The sequence below is a fragment of the Nothobranchius furzeri genome, chromosome 9 (assembly GCF_043380555.1).
Source record: "Nothobranchius furzeri strain GRZ-AD chromosome 9, NfurGRZ-RIMD1, whole genome shotgun sequence".
In the NCBI taxonomy this organism is placed as follows: domain Eukaryota; kingdom Metazoa; phylum Chordata; class Actinopteri; order Cyprinodontiformes; family Nothobranchiidae; genus Nothobranchius; species Nothobranchius furzeri.
In genome coordinates, this window is record NC_091749.1 from 34,441,461 (window position 1) to 34,466,833 (window position 25,373).

General features: G+C 44.0%; 1 protein-coding gene across 3 annotated transcripts in view; it reads left to right on the forward strand.

The window, feature by feature from the left end:
* The window catches only part of kif26ba (kinesin family member 26Ba), a 135,915-nt gene that overhangs the window by 104,556 nt on the left and 5,986 nt on the right, over nt 1-25,373 (forward strand). The window contains exons 10-26 of one of the 3 annotated variants that reach the window (XM_070554797.1): nt 667-853; nt 1,591-1,774; nt 9,026-9,197; nt 9,719-10,057; nt 10,151-10,321; nt 10,714-10,849; nt 10,993-11,215; nt 11,308-11,409; nt 11,495-11,607; nt 16,790-16,969; nt 17,241-17,536; nt 20,685-21,372; nt 21,458-22,392; nt 22,484-22,710; nt 22,870-23,004; nt 23,094-23,308; nt 24,937-25,196. In XM_070554797.1, the coding sequence (XP_070410898.1) occupies nt 667-853; nt 1,591-1,774; nt 9,026-9,197; nt 9,719-10,057; nt 10,151-10,321; nt 10,714-10,849; nt 10,993-11,215; nt 11,308-11,409; nt 11,495-11,607; nt 16,790-16,969; nt 17,241-17,536; nt 20,685-21,372; nt 21,458-22,392; nt 22,484-22,710; nt 22,870-23,004; nt 23,094-23,308; nt 24,937-25,196 (4,563 nt within the window). The remainder of the gene's footprint in view (nt 1-666; nt 854-1,590; nt 1,775-9,025; nt 9,198-9,718; nt 10,058-10,150; nt 10,322-10,713; nt 10,850-10,992; nt 11,216-11,307; nt 11,410-11,494; nt 11,608-16,789; nt 16,970-17,240; nt 17,537-20,684; nt 21,373-21,457; nt 22,393-22,483; nt 22,711-22,869; nt 23,005-23,093; nt 23,309-24,936; nt 25,197-25,373) is intronic. The other 2 variants (XM_070554798.1, XM_070554799.1) reach the window with 2 other exon arrangements.

Sequence of the window (25,373 nt, forward strand, 5' to 3'; positions counted from 1 at the left end):
TTCATGAAAAATATCAAACATCTTATCGAACGGTTTTTAAAATTATATTTCAAATTTAAAACTCAGATTTAAACAAGCTGCTGTTAAATCTGACCAGAATTGTAAAACCACCATTAGGACCGTAATCTTCAAGTAGCTACAGCCCTGGTGTTGAGTGTCACAGAAAAGTGTCCCAAGCAATTATTAGCAGAAGGTGAGCAGGTGTGTGTGTGTGTGTGTGTGTGTGTGTGTGTGTGTGTGTGTGTGTGTGTGTGTGTGTGTGTGTGTGTGTGTGTGTGTGTGTGTGTGTGTGTGTGTGTGTGTGTGTGTGTGTGTGTGTGCTCATGCAGCTTTGTGTTTATAGGATTAAAGGGATGGATACAAACACATCTATCTAATCCCAAACTAATCTGGCATAATCTTATCAGTAATGATATCCTGCAGCGGACACACATACAGGGCGCGCGCACGCGCTCACACACACGCACACATCACTGCTTTCCACACCCGTACAGTAACCAAATACCTGATTAGAAAATCCTGGTCGGTCAGCCTCTCTGCTAAACAAGATTATCCATGATTTGACTCTTTTTGGTGGCTAAACTGAACCCTTTGAGTAAAAGTGAAGCAGCACCTGAAATCCGCTGGCTTGCAGTGCACCTACCTCTTCTCCTGAATGTTTTTCAGCTCCAAAACCAGTCTGAGCTCCGTGCTCCCACCCCAGAGAAGGCTGCCTGGTTCCTGGACGCGGCCATAGCAGCTCGCCACAGCAGCCAGCGACCCAACACTACAGAGGAAGAGCACAGAAACTCTCACATGCTGTTCACCTTACACCTCTACCAGTATCGCATGGAAAAGGCAGGCAAAGGAGGGAGTGAGTGCACTGGCTTCTCCTGTGTATCATCAACACCTGAACATTATTACAGCAACTAAGCATTGCAGTGAGGGTGTTTCTGCAGACTGCACCTTTCTTTTCGTATCTGATAAATATCTTTTTGAAATCGAACCATACAGAACTAAGACAGATACATTCATGCTGCTGTAATGCTTCATCATATATAAAATATAGAACTAATTAATATAGCAGCAGATCCGTCCACAGTGCATCCAAAAATATTATTCAGAGCTTAAAATAATTCTGTCAGATCACACAACCGCGCTTGAGACGTTGCATGTGATTGTTCTTGAGAAAGATAGTAAGACTGGTGCTGTCAGGAGTGTCTCTGTCTGTGTGTGAGACAGAGAAATAGGCAGAAATGTGAGACCATCTACAACACGTGAGTGTATGAAAGAATAAAATATAGCAACATTTATAAAACACACCGTCTTCTGCTGACACCAGGCTTGTGATAATGAGAAGAAACCAATTCAAACACACTTTTATAAACATTTAGAAACATTTCTTTCAGGGATTGTGTTTTAATTTTATATAATCAATGATACAATTGGGGTCATTGAAGTTGTTTAAAATACAAGGATGTTGTTTCCGCTCATCTGCATCTGTTGGTGCAACATGTCTGCAGTTGTCTCTTCATCTCTATTTCACCTTTGTGGCTTACTGTCCTCTATCTGTTCCTCTTTCATTCCTGACTCATTTTTCACTTCTGCTAGTGTCAGGAGGTCGCAGTCGTCTCCACCTGCTGGACCTGGGCAGCTGTGATGTTAAAGCACTTGAAGGAGAAGGAGGAGGAGGGAAAAAAAAGGAGAACTCCTCGGCATCTCTGTGTCTATCTCTCTCCGCCCTTGGGAATGTAATTCTAGCCCTGGTCAACGGGAGCAAACACATCCCATACAAGTAGGTTGCTTTGTGTGTGTGTGTGTGTGTGTGTGTGTGTGTGTGTGTGTGTGTGTGTGTGTGTGTGTGTGTGTGTGCGTGTGCGTGCGTCGATGGACAGTGCAGACAGGAAGTGTGCTAGGACGAGCTGATTAATGTTAAGGGGGAGAACTGGGGCAGAAATAGAAGAGTGTAGAGAAGGCTAAATTATCAACTGAAATGTGGAGGAGAGAAAGATGGAGCTTGAAGTGGTGGGCAGGATGTTTTGGAGCTGGAGGAGAAGAGGAAAGAAAAGCAGGCAAATTTCTTTAGGTGCCTTAGGTTTGGGTGACTTAATGTTTTAAACAACAACAGCTGCTTTTCCATATTCATTACCTTCATTTTGCTGGTTTACTGACTGCAACGAGAGGAAGGAAGAGAGAACAAAATGTAGCTAATAATGAAAAAAGAAAATAAAATACAATCGCTGCAGGTTTGTCAATGAAGTGAGAGTTAAAATAAAATAATAATGTCTACTGTTATCTTTTCTTCTAGCGTGTTGTTCTCTCGTTGAGGTTATGTAACACAGTTTCTTCCTACATTCCTTTAATCTCAAGCTTTGTTAAACAACCTCATATATGCTCTGAAAAAACAAGCTCTGCTCAACACTGGTGAGTGTTACTGGTGTATGAAAGGATTAGAACCAACCTTTATGATTACGGATTAAGGTCACCTGTAAATTTAAACATGTGGAAAACTGAAAAAAAAAACAATTTTAAATTATCATTTCTGATTATAATTGGTCAATCTGAGTTTTTCATGCAGGCTGAACATGAAAACAGTCTCCTACGCCTATCTCCTGCATTAGCTTCTGATAGAAAATAGACAGTGAAACTCTAGTATTTGAAAAGCCTGAAAAATCTACATCACACTGTCGCTTATTCATGGACTAGAAGAAGCTAGTAGAAGCTAACCATTAGCATTAGCAACTCCACCACGACAGAACTCATTTAGGCTTGTGGAGATAAAACATCAACATTGCAGAGCAAACAGAGTCATTGGTAGAGTCACATAGCTGTTAGCCAATCAGAGTCAAGATGTCCAAATATCAGGAAATAAAACTCCAAATCCTGCTGTGTGAAGCTCTCCTCTGATGTGGCTCACTTCTAGATCCTGGAACAAATGAACCACATCTTTAAGACTTGACTTTTTGACGTGTTTGTTTTTGGTTCAGTTTTTATGCAAAGATTTGAAAACATTCAGCAGTCCTAAACAATTTAAATAAAATCCTTTTAATTCGTGCATTTCCTCACATGGAAATCTGCATCGAGCATGTAGATTATGAGACAGGTTTAAAACAACAACACAATATATGCAAGTTAGAATAATTTGTAAAATATCCAAATTTCTTTTTGATCTATGATCTGTGTGGTCCCAATATGCTTCCAACCAAACTAGAGATCTCTCAACACGCCACAAATGGCAGACACATCTAATTAAGGTTATCATTAGAGCCGTTATGGCATTCAGGTGAGGGGTGGCAGAGGAGTTAAGTGCTTGCATCGTAGCGGGTTGTAGGTTCGCTGCATCTGCGTTGCATCTGTCAGTGTGCCCCAGCCCCAGGGTAGCTATGGCTACCATGTAACAAATCATCGTCAGTGTGTGAATGGGTGAATTACTGTTATGTGCTTTTTGGGGGTTCTAGGATTCTAGAAGTTGCTGTAAAAATACAGGCCATTTACCATTATAAGATTGTCAGAAGGGGAGAATTGGGTCAAAAATTGGCATAATTATCCCGCAGAGTGAACTGGACTTAAGGGTCTTTCTCCCGGACCTGTTACCTCCATAACCCAACCTCAGAAAATGATGAATGGATAGAAGCTTGTGGACAAAAAGGGACACGGCTTACCATCTGCTACAAATCAACCCTTGCAAAAATGCAAACAGCCGAGTTCAATCCTTAGCAGGAAACTATCTTGCCCTGGCAGTGATTAAATGACATCATGTTCATGTTGATGTAAACCCAAAAGCTAATAATCATCAGCTAAACAGAAGAGGCTCTTTTAAATCTGCAGAAATAGTTAAGGTTCAAAGTCAAAATCGCAGGTTCAAATTAAGCATCAGAATTAAGAAAATGTGTGGTTTCGAACATGATGGTTTTGTGTGTGGCAAGGCCGCTGGTGCCAGACGGGCTGGTCCCAGTATTGATTTTCACACTGAGCTATCGCTGGGGTTTACAGAGAATGGCCAGAAAAAATAAGGCATGCAGTGAGCCACGATTTTCAGACCGAAAATAACTTGTGGCTGGCAGAGCTGGTTAAAGCTGATGGAGATGGAACAGAAACTTAAATAACATTGGCCACAACCAAAGTGAGCATTTCTGAATGTGTAACCCACCAAGCATTAGATGGTCCACAGCAGGAGATGTATTTTTCACTAAGATGTATTTTTCACTAAGGATAACAGAAGATGTCCTTCAACTTCAGACAGTGTAAATTAGAAAAAAAAATGTATTGGTATTTTATATTTATATTTCTGTAGGACAGAAATTTGCAAAAGAAGCTTTGATGCATTCTGCTGTGCCTCAAAAATTAGGACTGATTGGATTTCTATCTCAGCACTTAGAAACAATGAAGTACCGTTTTAACATGAATACTCTTGTGTCCCTGCTTTTGAAAAATTGGTTCCCTTGAACAGAACATCCATTTTTAACAATGCCTCTACAGCCACCAAAAGTAAATCCGTTAACCCCTGGATTTCAGCTTTCTGTAAAAAAGGTGAACTAGAGCTATAAATGGGTTCTATCAAAACTAGAGTTGGGCATCGAGCATCGAGCATCGATTGGAACCGGTGTCGTTACAGGATCGGCTCGGGGTCCTTCGACTGCCGATGACGTCACATTATCGCGAATCTACCCGGCTTTCACACACGTTTTGCAAAGACATCAGCAGTTTTGTTAATAAATTCTTGTTTGTTAACACCTAAATGTTTTCTTTATAATTGTAATTTGTTAATAAAACACCATATTGTCTTTGTTTTGTAAAGAATGTGAAACTGCATAAAACCAACGTCGGACTGACAAAAATAGAACAGTTCTTATATGTGAAGCCATATCTGTTTGTATTAATGTGGAGTTCGTCTGTATATTTCCTTAGTTGTTATCTAAATACATTCTTTGATTCAAAAAATTGCTTGGTGTCTTTCAATAAAGTTCTTATATTTTATTTTGCCCCATTTCATCAACATCAAGAGCTTTTGAGGGTCACCGTTTATCATTTGCTTATATTTTACATTTCCTTTAGAAATTCAAACATATTTTCTCCAAAAAGTGTTGATTTTTGGACTACAGGACTACAACCGCTAAGACTACGACCATAAATTTGTTCTGACCAATTAAAATAATAACGTGACAACGTCACTTCCGTAAGCTTCATGTTCAGCCAATCAACTACTTTGACGTCATCGGCAGTCGAAGGACCCCGAGCCGATCCTGCACCCGAGCAGATCCTGTACCGACACCGGTTCCAACTGTTTATTTTTCCCGGAATCGCTCAACGTATTTATTTCGATTCCTAGTATGCCGACGGAAGTGGAATCCGCAGCCGATCTCCATGAAAAATAAACGTGATCTGCAAATTGTGATCAAGGCTTTTCAGAGCTGATCACATCAGCTGTCTGTGTGCAGCACCGAGTCCCCCCTCCCTGCCCCCACCCCGCACGCAGCGGCCAAATATAAACAAACGCGTCTGCCGAACTTTTACTCCGTAATGTAAACTTTAACTCCTGCAGCTTAGAGGAAACTTGTTAAATACGTCAACACGGTGGATTTAATAGAAACTTTAAAGAACAAACTCTGGACGGTGTGAGGTGAGTTTGTCTCACTGCAGAAATAAAAACACACACGGAGCGTCAGCAGTCAGACACGTGAGCGTCAGAAGGCTGAACAATAACCTGTATTAAAGTCATCATGCTAGAGCAGCTTCTCTGTGGTGGACCACACCAGCTTCTGCCACAATAAATAATAATAATAATAATAATAATAATAATAATAATAATAATAATAATAATAATAATAAATAACATTTTAATTTCCTTTCTGAACTATTTCTGTTGAGAGTTTTAATGTTTAAAATCTGTTGGATTGCTACTGACAGCAGCTACATTTAAGTTTCACGTTCTGTTCTGACTGAATGCTGCTGCAGCATGGAGGTGTAGTTCTCAGTCATCCTGGACATGATCATCCTGAGAGTTTTAGCTGAAAACAGCTGGACGTTTCTGGATATGTTGGAGACATTTAGCCTCTCATCCCAGAGGATTGTTCCAGACTTTGGTTGTGGTCAGAAACAAACACACTGGTTGTGCTGCAAGTCTTTTTCTTTTTTTCCTCCAAAACATGTTTTTGTCTAAATGAAGGTGATGTTATTGTTCTTAGAATTAAAATTCATGTTGAAGTTAAGATTATTTCATCAAGTACGACCTGTGGTTAGCTCGCTCATGTAAAACATGTCATGTCTTCAAAGAATTGGAATCGGGAATCGATAGGAACCTGAATCGAAACTAGGAATTGGAATTGTAATCGGAATCGTTCAAAATCGAACAATGCCCAACCCATCAATCTATCAATAAATTTTATTTGTATAGCACATTTCATATACAAAAAATACAGCTCAAAGTGTTTTACAGGTTAAAATCAACCCATATAACTCATTTTCCCATCATTTCCTCAAAATTATAAAAGTAATTATGACAGTTGTGTAGCCTTAAGCCTAATTTATACTTCACCGTCAGCTCCATGAGGGATAGACACGCTCGCACAGACAGATCCGTTTTGCTCTCTGACTTCTCCGTCTCATGAGAGTGTTGCAAAGCAATTCCCAACCAGGACAAAAGAGGGCTAACACTGTAGTATCCTGTCATGTATCCGGTCCAAGATAATGCATTTACTATTGTGTTTGTATTATGGGTTTTGTTTTTTGTATTTCAGAGACTTTTTCACACGGAAAAATTAGTCCCTCATTCTCCTCCACCTCTTCATGCACCTCTAAACCCACGTTCCCCGTCATTTCCATCCATGAATAAAACGCTTGCTGCATATCTTTTCACTCCTCCTGTCACGAGTGAATAAAACATTCGGTTTTTTAGAGTTTTTCCGAGAGGTATTCTTCAAGCGGCTCCGTGTCTGCCGCTAGATATCCTCGGCTCTCTATGTTTTTGAGGGCGCAATGGCGGCACTGTCCACGACAGCGGCATCCTGACCTATCCTAAGCTTGAGTTCTGCATCTTGAAGGGCGAATGTTTAGAAAAGGGAGCTCAACTCCATCCATCCTTGTGAGCCTGCTGGAGAGCCCTCGAAAGGACGGATAATGGCATTGCGTGCATCTGTCCCGACGCAGATGGAGAAGTATAAATTAGGCTTTAGTCTCCTGCTGCAGGTAACAGATTACATGGCTGGTATACTGTATATTGAAAAAAGGAGAGCCCCAAACGGGAAAAAAAGAGATGAAGATTGCAGCGAATGACGTTGTTGAAAATAAAGAACCAAACAGTGTAGTTGGGTGGATGTTGTTAGGCTAGTTAATGTCATTGCTGTGAAGCTGGTGAGGTTCAGTGCAGGTTCTGACACAGTTGGGGAAAACCTCTGTTTAAGCTCATATACCAACTCCACCCACAGAACAGCAGGATGTAAAACTTGATAATCCCTGGCATGAGCAAGTTACATTTATTTGACTCCCCTACACGACGGGCCTGCCAGACTCCTCCTCTGTTTAATTCTGCACAGAGAAAGAGTCTGGGAGCTCTCCTATTCAAATAACTCCACCCCGTGAGAATTCTAACTGAGCCAATCAGCACTGAGTATCGTACGTGACACACCGCAACGCCGAGTTTGTCATAAACATGGTGACTGAAGCAGAGTTTGCTGCAGCTCCTTCCTTTGTTCCAAATGACTTGAATGTCTTTAAAACGAGGAGAAGCGCTAAAAGCCGTTCTTCTAAAAAAGATGTTTGCGCCGTTGCCAGACACCATTTTTGACTACAGCTAAAAAAAACTACAGCGTCGTCGAGCGGTAATGTCGGCATTTTCGTCTTTTTTCTGATTGGTTATTTTTGAGCTGGCTAGTCCCGGCCCTCGTGTGCCTCTCTGGCTGTGAGTTACCAGACTCATTCTCTGTGCATAATTAAAGAGGACGAGACTGGCAGGCCAGGCTAGACATGTTCAGCTTTTCAAAATAAATATTTAAAAAAAAAAACTTCTGATATCTTCTAAATTTGAAAGTACCAGAGAACATTACAAATTTCGATAAATGGTTTCATATCAGTCATTCACACACACACACACACACACACACACACACACACACACACACACACACACACACACACACACACACACACACACATGCTGGTGGTGATAAGCTACATTGTAGCCATTGTGGAACCACTGATGAAACGAGGTTGTATTTGGCAATGCTTTGGGGCTCCTGGACCATAGTGAGCCCCAACAAAGTTTCACTTGGTATATAGAGGCTCAAAGAACAGTTTCTAGAACCCCTTTGAGCATCACGTTTCTCATAGTTTCCCTCCCCGGTGAAACTCTGGTTATAAATCCAGCACAGACTGGGAGTTAAGGTCTAATCCAGAAGCTTCTCTCTGGAAAAGAAATGCATATGAATTCTTTATGAGTCACGAATCTATCTCTGTTAATCTAAGACAGAGATGCAGGCGGATCTAGGGAGAACGAGGGGGGTTTGTTGAAGCCTGAGGTGGGCAAATAGAGTAAGAAAGCACTGATGAAAAAGAGGAGGTCACCGTAGGAGTATGTGCATATGTTTGCATGTGTGTGTGTGACTTGACTGCAGGCTGTGTTTTTAGAAAAAAAGGGACAGCAGCGTGACTTAACGGGCCACAGAGGAGTTGTAGTCTACATCAGCCTACAGGTTCTTAGCACACGCATACACATGAATACACAGAAGATTGTGAACGTCTGCAGAGGCCCACCCAGGAGATCGCCTAGTTTATCCTAAAATAAATCTGGGAACCAGATCATTCTGCAGTATTAAGATTTGAAGACACAGTCTGGTTTCTACAAAGATGTTGTGAACAAGCTTTCATGTGTTTGTGTCACATTTTCAGACTTGTGACAAATGTTCAGTCAGCTGGTTCGGGATTTGTGAAATTTCCAAATAAAAGGAATTCTGTCAGAAAAGTATTTGGTTCCGTCTCACACTTTAGCGATGATTTTATCCCTTTCAAACCTGTCTATAGTGCTCTCGTCTCGCTGTATGTGTGTAACCAGGGACAGCAAGCTGACCATGTTGCTAAGGGAGTCGCTAGGCAACATGAACTGCCGGACCACCATGATTGCTCACATCTCCGCCTCACCCAGAGAATTCTCAGAAACCCTTTCCACAATCCAGATTGCTTCACGTGTCCTCCGGATGAAAAAGAAGAAAACTAAAGTCACGGTGGTGAGTTTGATGCTTCGTTAAAATTTAGAAACCTTACTTATTTAAACTAATAAGCAGCAAACCTGTCAGTTTTAACGATGAGGCATACCTCACAGCACCCTACTCATTACTTTTATATTAAATGCATGTTTTATTTCCAGACAATATTGTATGACAGGAAAGATTTGCACTTTTACTTTGAAATCAGATGCATCTTACCACTTAACATCTTCTGTATTTTCTTAATTATGTTTAAAGGAATGATTAAAAAGTGCAGAAAAGCAGAATGTCTCAAAATGTTCTAATCAAGGGACACAAAAAAATGTAGAAATTATATGTTTAAATGAAATACAGTTTTAGGATAAGATTTAATTCGGGTGCAAAATGTTTTTCTTACTTTAAAATATTATTTTGATTTTTGTATAGGTCGGCACTAAACTAGTACAAGTGCTATTAATTTTAGGAAAGATCAAATCTAAAACTAAATTGTCCCTGTTTAACATTTCTCTCTCATTCATGACTTCATCACTCTCCTTCCTCAGCAATATACATCCAGCTCCTCTGGAGGAGAGAGCTCCTGTGAGGAGGGTCGTATGCGCCGGCCGACCCACCTGAGGCCCTTCCATCACCGTGGCGACACTGACTCCGACCTGCCGCTTTTGCGACTGTCCAGCGACCCAGATGAATACTCCAGCAGTGAGCAGTCATGTGACACTGTGATCTATGTGGGTCCAAACGGAGCTGCCGTGTCAGACAGAGAGCTGACAGACAACGAGGGACCTCCAGAATTTGTACCGATTATTCCGGCTTTGCTTCGAGGAAAAACATCTGAGCAGCATCAGGCGCCGAGTCAAACTCAAGGAGCTGGAGCACAGATCAAGGTCATTTGATTATATGCATTATATAAGCATGCAGAGGAAGCTTTTCTCTAAGCAAAACCAGATGATAACTGATTTCTCCTCCGACACGTTCAGTCCCAGGCAGACGAGCAGCCCAGCGGTCCCTCTCAGCCACCGTCGCAGCCATCTCAGTCCCTGCTTGGTCAGCCGTTGGCCCCTGTCCCGGAGGAGGGAGCCGAATGCTTGAAGTGCAACACCTTTGCTGAGCTGCAAGAGAGACTGGATTGCATTGACGGCAGTGAGGAGGTGACAAATGCTTCATATTAATTTCTTCAGCTGTTTTAAAGCAAAAGAAAAAAGAAAAGCGATCCAGAGTTGGTTTCTGGTCCAATGTTTCCTTTTTGACAAGCGGAACAGCATCGTTTCAAATGAAAAACAATGAGTTTTGCATCTGTTTTAACATTTTGTTTGCATATCTGAACAAACCTTTGGTTTTTGGTGCAGTTGTCTTTCCTTTAAGCAAAAAAATCAGCTCTTTGTTCGTTGTTTTCTTTTATGCTGCCGATTAAGCATTTTTTCACATTTACCCACAAGAACTGAAGACTTTTTAAAAATAACACACTATTATTTTTTTTAGTAATGATGTCCAACACTCCTTTTCATGTGAAAATTACAGGTTTCTCTGTCCATTTCTATAGGTGGCAAAGTTTCCTTTTGAAGAGGTTCCAGCAAGCAAACAAAGTGCCAAACAAGAGTCATGTCTCCCCTCATCTGTTCAGTGCCCTGCTGCAGCTCCTGGCCCTGCAGCTGTGCTGGACACAGGCACCAAAATAGGTATTAGCGCTGATGAATGTGTTACTCCTGGTTTTTATTCATGTGACATCTCTGTTTCCGCAGCAAATCCACTGCTTTTTGCCTTTTACAAAGAGAATGGATTTCCATTCTTAAAAAATGTGAAATGCTACCCTCCTTCTCAGCAGCAGCAGCAGCAGCAGCGTCCAAGAAGAGAAGCAATGATCAGCAACTGCAGGAGATCAAGGAGGTGGTGGAGGAGGCAGAGCTGGCCCAGACAATGATCCACAGCCTGGCTCAGGTTACTGGATGCCCCATAGTTACCCGCTCCAGGAGCGTAACAGGAAGCAGCAGCGGCATCACCTCTAACCCCCTGCAAAGAGCCAAGAGCTCCCACTTACATGACAGGTGCTGTTCTATATTTAGCCTTGGCACATTGACTTTCAAGTGTTGCCATCAGCCTCGGGGTAATAATTTAGGTTAATTGTCTACTTGTGTAGCGGTGAGAATCTGAATGTGGTCGGAAATGTCGAGGGGAAAGGACGCCCTCTTGGATCGCCACGCCTCGGCATCGCAAGTCTGACCAAAACCTCAGAGTACAGGTGAAGAACAGATTTCACACAGACATTATTTAAACAACCATCACGTTGTTCTGTTTCAGGAGATGGTGTTGTTTTCACTCCTCAGACCTCCATCGTCCCCCTCTCAGAGGAGTAAAGTGTATACTCAGAAAGGTGTGATGCCAGCAACACCCCCTCTGTCCTCACACACTCTGGCTCAGGACATCCAGACCTCAGACAGTAAGCATCTTTTTTTAAATAAAGTTTATGATCCTTGAACTTTAAAGATAACACTTGCATTGTATAATTTTGACAAGGTGCGAACATTAAAAATTGTTTACTGATGGTCAAGCCTGAATAAAGTGGATTAAGAAAACATCTATACACTGAATTCTCATCTCGTCTCGTCTTCCTCCGCTTATCCGGGTCCGGGTCGCGGGGGCAGCATCCCAACTAGGGAGCTCCAGGCCGTCCTCTCCCCGGCCTTGTCCACCAGCTCCTCCGGCAGGACCCCAAGGCGTTCCCGGACCAGATTGGAGATGTAACTTCTCCAACGTGTCCTGGGTCGACCCGGGGGCCTTCTGCCGGCAGGACATGCCCGAAACACCTCCCCAGGGAGGCGTCCAGGAGGCATCCTGACCAGATGCCCAAACCACCTCAACTGGCTCCTTTCGATCCGGAGGAGCAGCGGTTCTACTCCGAGTCCCTCCCGAATGTCCGAGCTCCTCACCCTATCTCTAAGGCTGAGCCCGGCCACCCTACGGAGGAAACTCATTTCGGCCGCTTGTATCCGCGATCTCGTTCTTTCGGTCATTACCCAAAGCTCATGACCATAGGTGAGGATTGGGACGTAGATCGACCGGTAAATCGAGAGCCTGGCTTTCTGGCTCAGCTCCCTCTTCCCCACGACAGATCGGCTCAGCGTCCGCATCACTGCAGACGCCGAACCAATCCGCCTGTCGATCTCCCGATCCCTCCTACCCTCACTCGTGAACAAGACCCCGAGATACTTAAACTCCTCCACTTGAGGTAGGACCTCTCCCCCGACCCGGAGGTGGCAAGCCACCCTTTTCCGGTCGAGAACCATGGTCTCAGATTTGGAGGTGCTGATCCTCATCCCAGCCGCTTCACATTCGGCCGCGAACCTACCCAGCAAGAGCTGAAGGTCAGAGCTGGATGAAGCTAGGAGGACCACATCATCCGCAAAAAGCAGAGACGAGATTCTCCTGCCACCAAACTCGACACACTCAACACCACGGCTGCGTCTAGAAATTCTGTCCATAAATGTGATGAACAGAACCGGTGACAAAGGGCAGCCCTGGCGGAGTCCAACCCTCACTGGGAACAGGTCCGACTTACTACCGGCTATGCGGACCAAACTCACGCTCCTCTGGTAAAGGGACTGAATGGCCCTTAACAGAAAGCCACCCACCCCATACTCCTGGAGCGTCCCCCACAGGGTGCCCCTGGGGACACGGTCATAAGCCTTCTCCAAATCCACAAAGCACATGTGGATTGGTTGGGCAAACTCCCATGCCCCCTCCATCACCCTTGCAAGGGTATAGAGCTGGTCCACAGTTCCACGGCCAGGACGAAAACCACATTGCTCCTCCTCTATCTGAGATTCAACTATCGATCGGACCCTCCTCTCCAGTACCTTGGAGTAGACCTTTCCAGGGAGGCTGAGGAGTGTGATCCCCCTATAGTTGGAACACACCCTCAGGTCACCCTTCTTAAAGATGGGGACCACCACCCCGGTCTGCCACTCCCTAGGAACTGCCCCCGATGACCACGCAATGTTGTAGAGACGTGTCAACCATGACAGCCCTACAACATCCATAGCCTTGAGATACCCAGGACGAACCTCATCCGCCCCCGGGGCTCCGCCGCTGTGTAGTTGTTTGACTACCTCAGCAACTTCTGCCCCCGAGATCGGACAGTCCATCCCCAGGCCTCCCAGCTCTGGTTCCTCCTCGGAATGCGCATTGGTGGGATTGAGGAGCTCCTCAAAGTATTCCTTCCACCGTCCGACTATAGCCTCAGTTGACGTCAGCAGCTCCCCATCCCCACTGTAAACAGTGTGAGCGAGTTGCTGCCTTCCTCTCCTGAGGCGCCGGACAGTTTGCCAGAACCTCTTTGGAGCCGATCGATAGTCTTTCTCCATGGCCTCACCAAACTCCTCCCACGCCCGAGATTTTGCCTCGGCAACTGCCACTGCTGCACCCCGCTTGGCTATCCGGTACCTGTCTGCTGCCTCCGGAGACCCACAGACCAGCCACGCCCTGTAGGCCTCCTTCTTCAGCCTGACGGCTCCCCGAACCTCTGGTGTCCACCAGCGGGTACGGGGGTTGCCACCACGACTGGCACCGGCCACCTTACGACCACAGCTAGCAATAGCCGCCTCGACAATCGCAGAGTGGAACAAGGCCCACTCGGACTCAATGTCCCCCACTGCTCTCGGGACGTGGTCAAAGCTCTGCCGGAGGTGGGAGTTGAAGACCGTCTTGACAGGTTCTTCTGCCAGGCGTTCCCAGCAGACCCTCACTATGCGTTTGGGTCTGCCAGGTCTACGCGGCATGTTCCCTTGCCATCTGATCCAACTCACCACCAGGTGGTGATCAGTTGACAGCTCCGCCCCTCTCTTCACTCGGGTGTCCAAAACATACGGTCGCAGGTCAGATGATACGACTACAAAATCTATCATCGACCTGTGACCTAGGCTGCCCTGGTACCAAGTGTACCGGTGGGCATCCTTATGTTCGAACATGGTGTTCGTTATGGCCAAACTGCGGCTTGCACAGAAGTCCAATAACAAAACACCGCTCGAGTTCTGATCAGGTGGGCCGTTCCTCCCAATCACACCCCTCCAGGTCAAGCTGTCATTGCCCACGTGAGCATTGAAGTCCCCCAGCAGGACAATGGAGTCCCCTGATGGAGCACTATCTAGCACTCGTCCCAGGGACTCCAAAAAGGGTGGGTACTCTGAACTGATATTTGGCCCATACGCACAAACAACAGTCAGGACCCGTTCCCCGACCCGAAGGCGCAAGGAAGCTACCCTCTTGTCCCCCGGGGTAAACCCCAACACACAGGCAGAGAGTCTCGGGGCTAACAAAAAGCCAACCCCAGCCCTCCGCCTCTCACCCGGAGCAACTCCAGCAAAGTAGAGTGTCCAACCCCTCTCCAGGTCTCGGGTTCCAGAGCCAATGCAATGTGTCGAGGTGAGTCCGACTATATCTAGCCGGTACCGCTCAACCTCTGCCACAAGCTCCGGCTCCTTCCCCGCCAGCGAGGTGACGTTCCATGTCCCAAAAACTAGTTTCCTTGTCCGGGGATTGGACCGCCAAGGCTCCCGCCTTGGTCTGCCACCCGATTCACATTGCACCGGACCCTTCATGTTCCTCCTGCGGGTGGTGGGTCCACAGTTGGACGAGCCCATGTATCCGGTTCGGGCTGGGCCCGGCCGGGCCCCATGGGCGAAAGCCCGGCCACCAGGCGCTCGCTCACGGGCCCCAACCCCAGGCCTGGCTCCAGGGTGGGACCCCGGTAACCCTCCGGGCCGGGTACTCCGACTCTTCGTTTTCACCGCCATGAAAGATCCTTCGAACCGTTCTTTTTGCGATATGGTACTGAAATGATATTTAACAGCAGTGTATATTTTTTTATTGAGAATTTACTTGGAAACATTTACTGTATTTCTTTTGTGTGATGTAATTCAAACTCTGACTGCTAGGCGGTAGCAGTTTTAACTTTTATCCCTTCAGTCTGGCAAAAATAACAGATCTTGTGATTAGTAGGGATTCTAAGTCTCCTCCCCTTCCGGTCAGCTCATGGGTCCCCCGGAACAAAGAAAAAATGAATACAATTTAACGGAGCTATAAAAGCTATTTTCTTATCCATTTTGCTTCATGCCCTGAATCACACTCAGGTTGAACTTCAATTTAAATGGAAATAAATTACGTAAGTTTCGACTATGTCCGTCACGTACTTAGAGATCTGTTAGCTTGTAAAAGTTCATAAATAAAAATACTACAAATCAGACATCGTATATATGACGTCACAACAGAATCTCTTTCAACCCCAGCATAGCTGCTACTTACCACATGACCAGATTTATAGTGGTTTTTTTCCACATTTAATGCTCCTTCTTTCATCCTGGAAGAAAAATGCAAAGCTTGCTAAGCTAATCTTCCCCTGTTCTCCATGTCTGACTTGATGACGCCAATTTGGAGAGACGAATATTGTATTTGCAGTCCTAAACGTCTTTTTACACAAATCTAAAATTACTTTTGCTGCAGTTTGAAAAAAAATGTGCGTTCTTGGCATTAAAATTGTGCTTTTAAAATTCATGGACATCATATGTTAAATCCATGGCCCCATTGACTTGTGTTCATTTTCTCTTTGTTCCGGGGACCCATGGTCTGGAAGTAAATGGGTGTGACTTAGAGGCTCTGCACACGGGCGACGACAAACGACCGCGATCAGCAAAATTTGTCGCTGTCACTTTTATTACCTGACACACGGGAGGAGATCCGCGGCAGTGGCCAGCAGCAAAGCCGTCTACGCGTTCTGTTCCATGGCGAAATCGAAACTTCCTTTGTTTTGTTTGGCTGTGTCAGGTTGGAGGGAATTAAGGTTATTTAAGTGGTTCAGAGTTAAAAAAGTGGTAGATATGATGTTTCACAAGGTGCTGCTAGAGTTATGTGAAATCTTACTTCTGATTTTACTATAAAACATAATAATAATCAACTTCTACTCCATGTTTTCTCGGAGGTGTACGGAACATCCTGTCCGTTCATTGGTCAGTGAATGAAACCTCCGTTGATTGGTCCTCGTCCGAGCGACAGCGATGAAAAGTTGAAAATGTTTCAACTTTCTGGGATCGCGTTGATGGGTCGCCTGTGCACGACACGTGCACGAGCGCAAAATTTCACACGCATGTTTTTCGCGTTTCGCTTAGTAGGAGGGAGACCCATGATTAGCAATTTGTCGCGCATGTCTCATTGAAAATGAATGGAGGAGAGGCGATGTAGCCTCCCGTGTGCAGAGCCCCTTAGGCTCCCGAAAAATTGCAATTATCGTCTGGCTTTAAGCATTGAAATATATCATGTCGTGACCACTGCATTAGGATAAATATTATTGCCATATTCTTGTCATTAAACAGCCCTACTGAGTACTAGAGCTAGAGAATGACAAATCTGTCAAAAACCACAAATGTTTGCTAATTATTGGTTTAACAAACATCAAAGAGCTTTTCTGAATACTATGAGTGTTTTATAATGGCAAAACAATATTAAATATATACAGTACAATGAAAATCGGCAAATGTCTGACATGCCAATGCAATAACAGATGACTACATATATTACAAATGAAAAACAAAATACACTGATGTGCCAACCATGTGTGTCTTACTCTGCAGACAGTTTGGCAGCTGACAGTGGACGCTCCTCAACAGAGTCCCTGTTGTCCAGGACGTCACCTGCAGGTATGAGTCCACAAGTTCGAGAGACAACTCCTCCTCTGTCTGCCAGCCTGGGTTCAGCTGAGACGCTCTGTGATGATGACGTCCCGCCAATACCTTTGGACACGCACAAGGATGGTGATGCAAAATATGTCACTGGCATTTAGTCCCAGTTACAACTATATATCGCATATGTTTAGGTGAAATTCAAAATATGTGAAGATCGTGCAAAAGTTAATTCATTTTAGTAATTAAACCTAAAAGGTCAAACTAATATATGAGATAGACTCATTACATGCAAAGTCAGACATTTCAATCCTTTTTAAACATATTCTAATTTTCAGCATTTCACCTATGTAATCAAATACATCATGATGCTAACTGTTTCTCTCTCTTCCACCTGTACCAGTAGAATCTGTAGGAGCTAGTGGACCTGTCCTGCTGGGGAAAGAGGAACTGGTCTACACTGTAATCCCTAGTGGTGAGGAAGACCTTGTTGTTACGGCTCTTATTGAAGCTCACAGCGTGGCTGGCCGTCCAACAAGCATCATCAGCTTCAACAGTGACTGTGGCTCAGAAGCTGCGCTTGCTTCAGACTCTCAACCCATCAACATCGTCTGTGGTACCGATTCAGACGGACCTGTAGAAAATTCTCCCATCGCAGCGGGGCTTACGACTGCCTCTGAGGTGGTTGCCATGGCAGAGGTTAGTGCAACAGTCCTGTTTTAGTCCTGAAGATTTCCAATCATTAAAGGGGCATTATGGAAGTTTGACAGTCAAAACATGTATAGAAATAATAAATGTCTTCTTCATACATTCTCCTGCAATGTCCTGGTCCTGTAGAATGAGCCCTGGCATTTTTACTGTGATTGCCTGTTTTTCTGTAAAATCACAGAAAAAGAGAGCTGCTCGGGTCGAGCAGGCTGCTTCATGCGCGTTCACGCTCAGGCATAGCCCGTAGCGTTTGCTATCAGTAGCTTTAGCAGCAGAGAGTGAGGTAGTGCCAACTCAGCAACTTTGTCGCTGTTCCTAACGCCTAGTGATGAACCTAGCTACATTTCTGAGGACCCTTAGCTACTTTCTGTAGAACTTTCTTCTAGATATTTCCTACAAATTAGCAACAAAATAGCCATTTTCGCTCCGAACTGTTCGTTGAACGTTGTTTCAGCTGTCATCAAGGATATAAATATTACAGATACAAAAAGACATCATTCGTCCTATAGCTCACTCAATATGGTGGTGGACTCCTGTGTGGAAGACCCGGGCGCGATTCTGGATGTGAACATAGTTTATTTAGAGTTTGTTTTTTACATTAATGGTATATTTTTTACAGTAAGATGCCCAAATTTTTATTTGAGACTCGCTGAACGGCATTAAATTCACAGATAAAAAAGATGTGGGTTCAACTGTCATTTTGGAACAATTTTTCAAGCAAGGGAAGGGCATGATCTGAGCATGCAGGAGGACTGACCCATCATAAACCTTTGTTGGCTGTGCTGAAGAGAAAAGTACAGAACCAAATTATTTGATTAATTAGCTGCGTGTTCTCCTGTCCTCTGTCCTCCGGGCCACACACACACACACACACGGGACTGTCTCAGCTGTTATTTTCATTAAGGAGTGTGCACGTAGAGCATGCGCGCTTTGTGCACGAGCCTCCTATTGAAGCTGCCTTTACGCTTTTGGCCTGAGGGAGCAATCGCAAGCATAAAAATTCAAAACTCCGTAAAGTCCCTTTAAGTACTCAGGATTAGAAATTTCTGATGCAATTAAAAGTATTACTTTTTTAGACAACATTTAATCATATGTTACCACTGGTATGCGAGGAGCTTTTGGAACAAAATGGCAACAAATGCAACAGAAAAACATTTCCTAGTCCACCTTGAAAAAAGAGAGAAAACCAAAACTGGTACATTTTTTTTACTTCACCTGGGGTATGAACACTTAGCCATTAATCACCCTCTTCACATTCAGCTTGATGAAACAGATGCACATACTGCAACAGCCCTGCAACAAGTGATTTAACCCTTTGATAACAACACTTTAGAGTTAATGGTTCTCTGCTAAACCCTGCCTACTATTTCAGTCACCTTTGTCAGTATGAAGAGTAACAGTTTAAGACTTCTAAATAAATACTGCATTAAAATGAAATATTTAACCTGACCTTTTGTTTTTCTATAGATGGGTTTTGTACAATGAGAGCTAGCATTAGCATTAGCTTACCAAGACACATAAAAAGAGCAGGAAATTCCATGTTTTTTTTTATTTATTTATTTTTTTTACTGTCACTGCTTTAGTAGCTAGTTCCTTGTTTCTTAACTCCAATAAACAGTGTTGGGCAAGTTACTTCAAAACTGTAATGCATTATTTATTACTTGTTACCCTCATTTTAAAGTAATTAATTACATTACAATATTACTGATTTTAAAATGTAAGGCATTACACTACTTTTGCATTACTTGAAGTAACTTTCACCAAAACAACTTCAATATGAATCTGGTAATCTGTCGCTCAGTGAGCTCATGACATATATGTGGAAAGTGATGTGGTGTCTGAGCTGGATTGCTGTTAAAAACAGTCAGATATAATAACAGTGCTTTAAAATGATTGTTTATTAAATGAAAGCAACAACAATCTGTACTCTCAGCACGCTGCCATTTTATATTAACTGAGCAGGGAGTAAGGTGGTGGGGGCTCCAAGCCTATATTTGCCTTGGTCCCCAAATGCCTTGATACGGCCCTGGATGTGGGACTGACTTCTGGGGTGATCTGATTCTATCACATGTATAAATATTAAATGCTTATATATTATTGCTTTTCACTGGTAAAAATGTGTATTGGGGATAAATCTACCTACTTTTTTCTTTTCAAGCATTTTGTTTTGTTTTCTTGATTTTGAATAACTTCCTGCCCTTTCTCTCTCTAACCTTCCTGCATGCTGCGAGTTTTCTCCGTCTTCCAGAAAAACTGTTTCCTAGATTTCCTATTTTCTAACTAATCAGCCAAAGGGATCTACCGAACGCAATAAATAAATAAATAAATAAATAAATAAATAAATAAATAAATAAATAAGCTTCGCGCTGCGCTCCAGCAGCAATGAGTTGAAATCACCGGCGCACAGATTATGAACTCAGCTGAAAATTACATGAAGTACCAGAGATTGTGGGCTGATATAAACGATCGCAAACGAATTACTTTGTTTTGGTGGAGCGGTTTTGTGATAACAGAGGCCGCGTGCAGGACGCAGCTGGAGTATTTGAGCCATCACCGCTGCGTCCTCTCTGCTCATAGAATGCCTGCAAAGCTGAGTCCATAAATGATGTAATATATGTAGACACTGGATCTTTTTTCAGGCTTCCCGCAATTTGAATTTTTAGGAAACCCACATCTTGATTCCGGGTTTAAAAATGCGTTGTAATTACCGCGTTACTGACAATTGTACCGAGTAAATATTACCATTTTCTTTCCCTGTAATGCCTTACATTACCACATTGCAGCAAAAAGCAATGCATTACAGTAATTAATTACTTTTGTACCGCGTTACTCCCAACACTGCCAATAAATAAATAAAAACTCACTTTTCACAGTTAGAAGCATAAAGACAAAGGACCAGCTGTTTGTGCTGCATGTGTGTCAGCATTTCATCCCCCCCCCCCCCCCCCCCATCACATTGCTAAATAAAGGTTCTCGTTAAGTTCAGCCAAGTAGGAAAATGGTAAAAGGGGAGATATGAATACTGTTTTATGCTAGATTACTAAATATTTATCTGACAGTGAAAATGACACAGTGAATATTAAATATAAGTGAAATAAGTTAATTTTACAACTTGTAACAATGCTACCCTCTGTTGCAGGTGGCTATGGCCAAGCTGCGGACTGGTGAGCCCTTAGCCATAGGGATGTCTATTTCCGGTTCAACCATCTCCTCCTGGATGAGTGATCTAAGCGCGGCCAGTGAGGCTGATCAGTCTCTCAACAGTTTTAGTCAATCTCAGAGCCAACAAGGAGAAGCCCTGGCTGATCCTGAGAGTAGCTTTGGTCTTGAAGGTTTGAGTAGTTGTGAGAGTGAAGAAAGCTCAAGAAGAGGAAATCTAGAAGGAGAGTTGGTACTGTCACAGAACACATCTGATAAAGGTACAGCAAATAAAGACAGGCTGAGAAAACTCCCTCCATCAATGGCTAAAACCACCATCCAAATCCTAGCAGGGCCTGGAAACCACTCTCCTTTCAAAAGTACCAAAAATGTTCACCCTTGTGTGGCAGTCAAACCCATGGTTATACATGAGCCCACAATCCTCCCCTCACCCACAAAGACCCAGTTTATGAAAGACCCCATAAAACCCAACTCGGAAATTTTAGCCTCTATTTCCAGTGAGATGAGTTTTGAAGACCCCTGGTTGAAGCGTGAACTGGAGGAGGGAATGTCCTGGGACCTTGTGTGTGAGGTGAAGCCAGAGGTGAGGGAGGTGCACCCTTTGAAGAGCCCCCCAGGAGAGAAAGGCACAGGTGAAAATGGAGTTCATCGTGGCTTCTGCAGGAATGGTAAGAACCGGAAGACTCTGATTTAAAGTAAAACTTTCATGAATGCATCTGTTTGTATGACATTTTTCTGACCCTTCATCACCAGGTGGTGATTACTGCAGCTCTGGTTTGAGCAAAGAGGTGGTGTCATCTCCTGGTTCTTTTAAGAAAGTGGTGGATGGCTGTGAGATGGTTGCTGTTGTTGCCCAAGGGGAATGCCTGACTGGTATCTATAGCCCAGATATCCACCGCACAGGCAGTCTCCCTCGTGGGTGGCACCGTCTCAACCTCCATGATGGTCTAGACTGCGGAATAGAGTACCATAACCTTGGCGTCACCACGTCAACTCCTTGCAGTCCCCGTGCCACCCTCGATCGATCCAGCGGAAAACTAGGCTTTTTCTCTCACAGGAAGGGTGGAATTCCACCTCTTCCACCAGTGAGGAAATCCAGCCTTGACCAGCGAAACCGGGCAGCCAGTCCTCTCCACAATCTCAGTCATGGAGCGTCTTCAGCGAGCGGCACGGCAGATAATGCTGGGGCATCTGGATGTGCTCCTGCAGGAATCAGTAGACAGCGCGGCTCCAGCATAGACAGCAGCAGACTCTTCAGTGCCAAGCTGGAACAGCTAGCTAACAGAACAAACTCTCTGGGCAGAGCCCACGGCTTACACGGTGGTTCCCACCACTACGACTGCTTCTCCCTGGAGAGAGGTGAGAGTCTCAGAGGGGGAGGAGGGGCAAGGGGGGACACTACCATGCCTCGTACTGGACGTAGCCTCACTCGTGCTGGATCAGCATCTTCTCCCACTGGGAACTCCAGCAGCACTATTTTCAGTGGAAGTACCAGTCCAAGCAGCGCTCCACAGTCCCCAGCCAAGACCAGCAGCCAAATAAAGATATCAGCTGTCAGTAAGCTGCTAATGACCAGCAGTCCTAAAGCCAGGAGTCTTTCTGCATCCAGCACCAAGACCCTAAGCTTCTCTACCAAGTCTTTAAACCAGACAGCCAACCGCAGCTCCAGCCTCCCCCCCAATGGAAAGGTAGGAAGTAAATAACTTACATTTTAAACCAGAACAATAGATGGAACTAGATGTGATGAAGCACTCAATTTCCGTATTTCCTCAACTCCAGGGTTCAGCCCAAAGTCCCGTTCAGCAGCAAGGACCTGCCACCAGCTCGTGGTCTACCCAGTCTTTGAGCCGAAGTCGAGGAGGAAGCCTCACAGCCAAACTGCCTTTACGGGCCGTCAACAGTAGGATCTCAGAGCTTCTCCAGGGGAGCGCAGGATCCCGATCCAGGAGTCATGTGCAGGGAGGAGACACCGATCGAGCTGAGGAAAAGGATGCTGCAGGGTCAAGGTTGATCAGTTTTGTATCCCGAACATTTACACCAAAAACAAGATTCACAGAACGCTTTACTTTAATTACCATAATACAGTATAAATAAATAAATATATATATAAACATTAAACGTTTTAACTGTTCCTTGTGCACCTTTGATATTTTGTGGTTTTTTAGTGGGGGTGGAGCGGGAGGAGACAGTCTGGGAGAGGAGAAGGCAGCTGTGGTACAAACACTGCCCTCTCCCTACAGCAAGATTACAGCCCCAAGAAAAGCACACCGCTGCAGCAGCGGCCACGCTAGTGACAACAGGTATGAGCTCAAGTGCATTATGAAATGTGATGAATTGTTTTTTTTAATTTATTTTATCTTTAGCTGTAATTTTATTTCACCCTAAACAGCAGCGTACTGAGCGGCGAGCTGCCACCAGCCATGGGCAAGACGGCCTTGTTTTACCACAGCGGAGGCAGCAGTGGCTATGAAAGCATGCTAAGAGACAGCAGTGAGAACACAGGAAGCACCTCCTCTGCTCAAGACTCCCTCAGTGAGCACAGCTCAGCTACCACCTCCTCCCGACGGAGCTCCAAGAGCAGCAAGAAGAGCAGGAGCAACACAGGTAAAGATCGTGTTTTCACATCAAAACCAAATCAATGCACTTGTTTTTGTTCTTGATAAAGTATGTTGAGATTGCAGTCATCCTGCAAAAGCAAGCACACAAACACAAGAAAAACCCAGGTGAGCAGCTTTTTATTTAAAGTGGCTGCTTATATTACTTGCAGTAGAGGCTTCATGAAAATATAAAACAAGGAGTCAGTAATCAGAACTCAATTGTTTTTTTATTGATTTATCTTCAGTATCCGTTTGATTTTCAGTTTTAGCAAAGATCATCTGAAAACCTCTGATGGTAGAAACGATGACGCTCGGTGAGTTGGATCCACTGGTGAAAAGTGTGGCTGGATGATATAATGGCAGAAAGGTGACCCTGATCATCCATCTGTGAAATGGTAGAAGTGAATGTGCTGCTGCAGACTGTAATGAATATATATATTCACCAGAATACCACACAAAGAACTTGCTAATGTAGCTGCCAAATTGCTTTCTGCTGGTTAAGCACGGATATGCAGATGTGTATAAACTCAGATTGGAAGGCGGCAGCTCTGCCTGCTGAGTCTGATTATCGATTTCAATCTAAAAATATACAATCTCACATTCCAGCTATTTAGCATAAAGTCTGGTCTTACTTTTAAATTTTTTTTTGCCCAAGCACTAACAGGCTTTAGGATTCTCACAATATGACACAAATGACCATGAAAGAGTTTGGTTTGATTAAAGAAGATTGAAGATACTGTACACAGATAAAAACCAATGTCCTACCATGATGTTAATTACATCACCAGCTGAGCCTCTCTTTGTGCCTGATTTCCATTTAATGTGACTCACATGATTGGATTGTTTTTTTTTTTTTGCTTCATCTATTTCTCAGACTTCATCTCCACCCCACAGACCCTCAGTCTTCCTCTGCCCGCTGTGTCCTGATAAAATACGAATGTCTCTGCTTGACCTTTCTTTGCTGCTGAGACCAAAAGACAGCTCCAACCTTATTAAATCACCACTTTCCCTTTTTTCTCACATTATCGCTGTTTTTCTGACAACTCTCATTCTGGTCAACATGGCTGGCAATTTCTATAGGAAGTGTTCCTGATCTCTCTCTCTCTCTCTCTCTCTCTCTCTCTGTGTGTGTGTGTGTGTGTGTGTGTGTGTGTGTGTGTGTGTGTGTGTGTGTGTGTGTGTGTGTGTGTGTGTGTGTATTAGAATTCTTCCAGTCCATTTTTGTTTCTCATTATGTAATCAGGACCTCTGACCTTAACCAAGTGAGGCCTGCAGTTGTTTAGATGTTGTTCTGTCTTTTTTCTTCCTTGAATTTCTTTTGAAAAAGACATATGTAGTGTGATGCTTTCTGAGATCTTTTAGCATACTTGATGTGGAAGGAGGACATTTTTTGAAGTGATTTCTTAACGTAACACTAAACAGTTTCCAGCTTGTCTGTCCGACTGGTTAAAAGTGGAATTACAACTTTTTCTGGCTTTTTACATAAAAAAATAATAATTTTAAATAATCGTTAAAACACCATTTTGGATAAATGCATATTGAGTACTGGTCAAAAGGCTGCATTTAAAAATAAAACAATTCATGAATATTTGTTTCAGCAAGATTTTCTTTATCTGCTCCGAAACACTTTTTCAGGCCTCCAGCGCCGACGTCTCATCCCAGCTCTGACCTTGGACTCATCTTCTACTTCACCTTCTCAGCGCTCCTCCAAACAGGCCATCACTTCCTCTTCTTCATCCTCCTCCAGTCCAGGTGCATGCTGGGTAGATGGCCCGCTGGGACCTCCAGCGGCCTCCAACCATCGGGGCGCTGCCACAATGGAAACTTTTGAGATCAAAGTGTATGAGATAGATGACGTGGAGCGACTACAGAAGAGGAGGGGCAAAGGAGGCAAGGTAAGAGAGAGAGAATGGGTGGTAAATAGGAGAAAACACAGTGAATGTTGGTCTGCTGAAATCTGGTTTACCTGTGGTAGCCTCGAGTATTTAGATAAATGCATCAACAGAGAGTTCAGTGCAGAAGAGCAGGATACCCATTAGACTGAATGCCAATCAAATTGATTTAATGAAGAA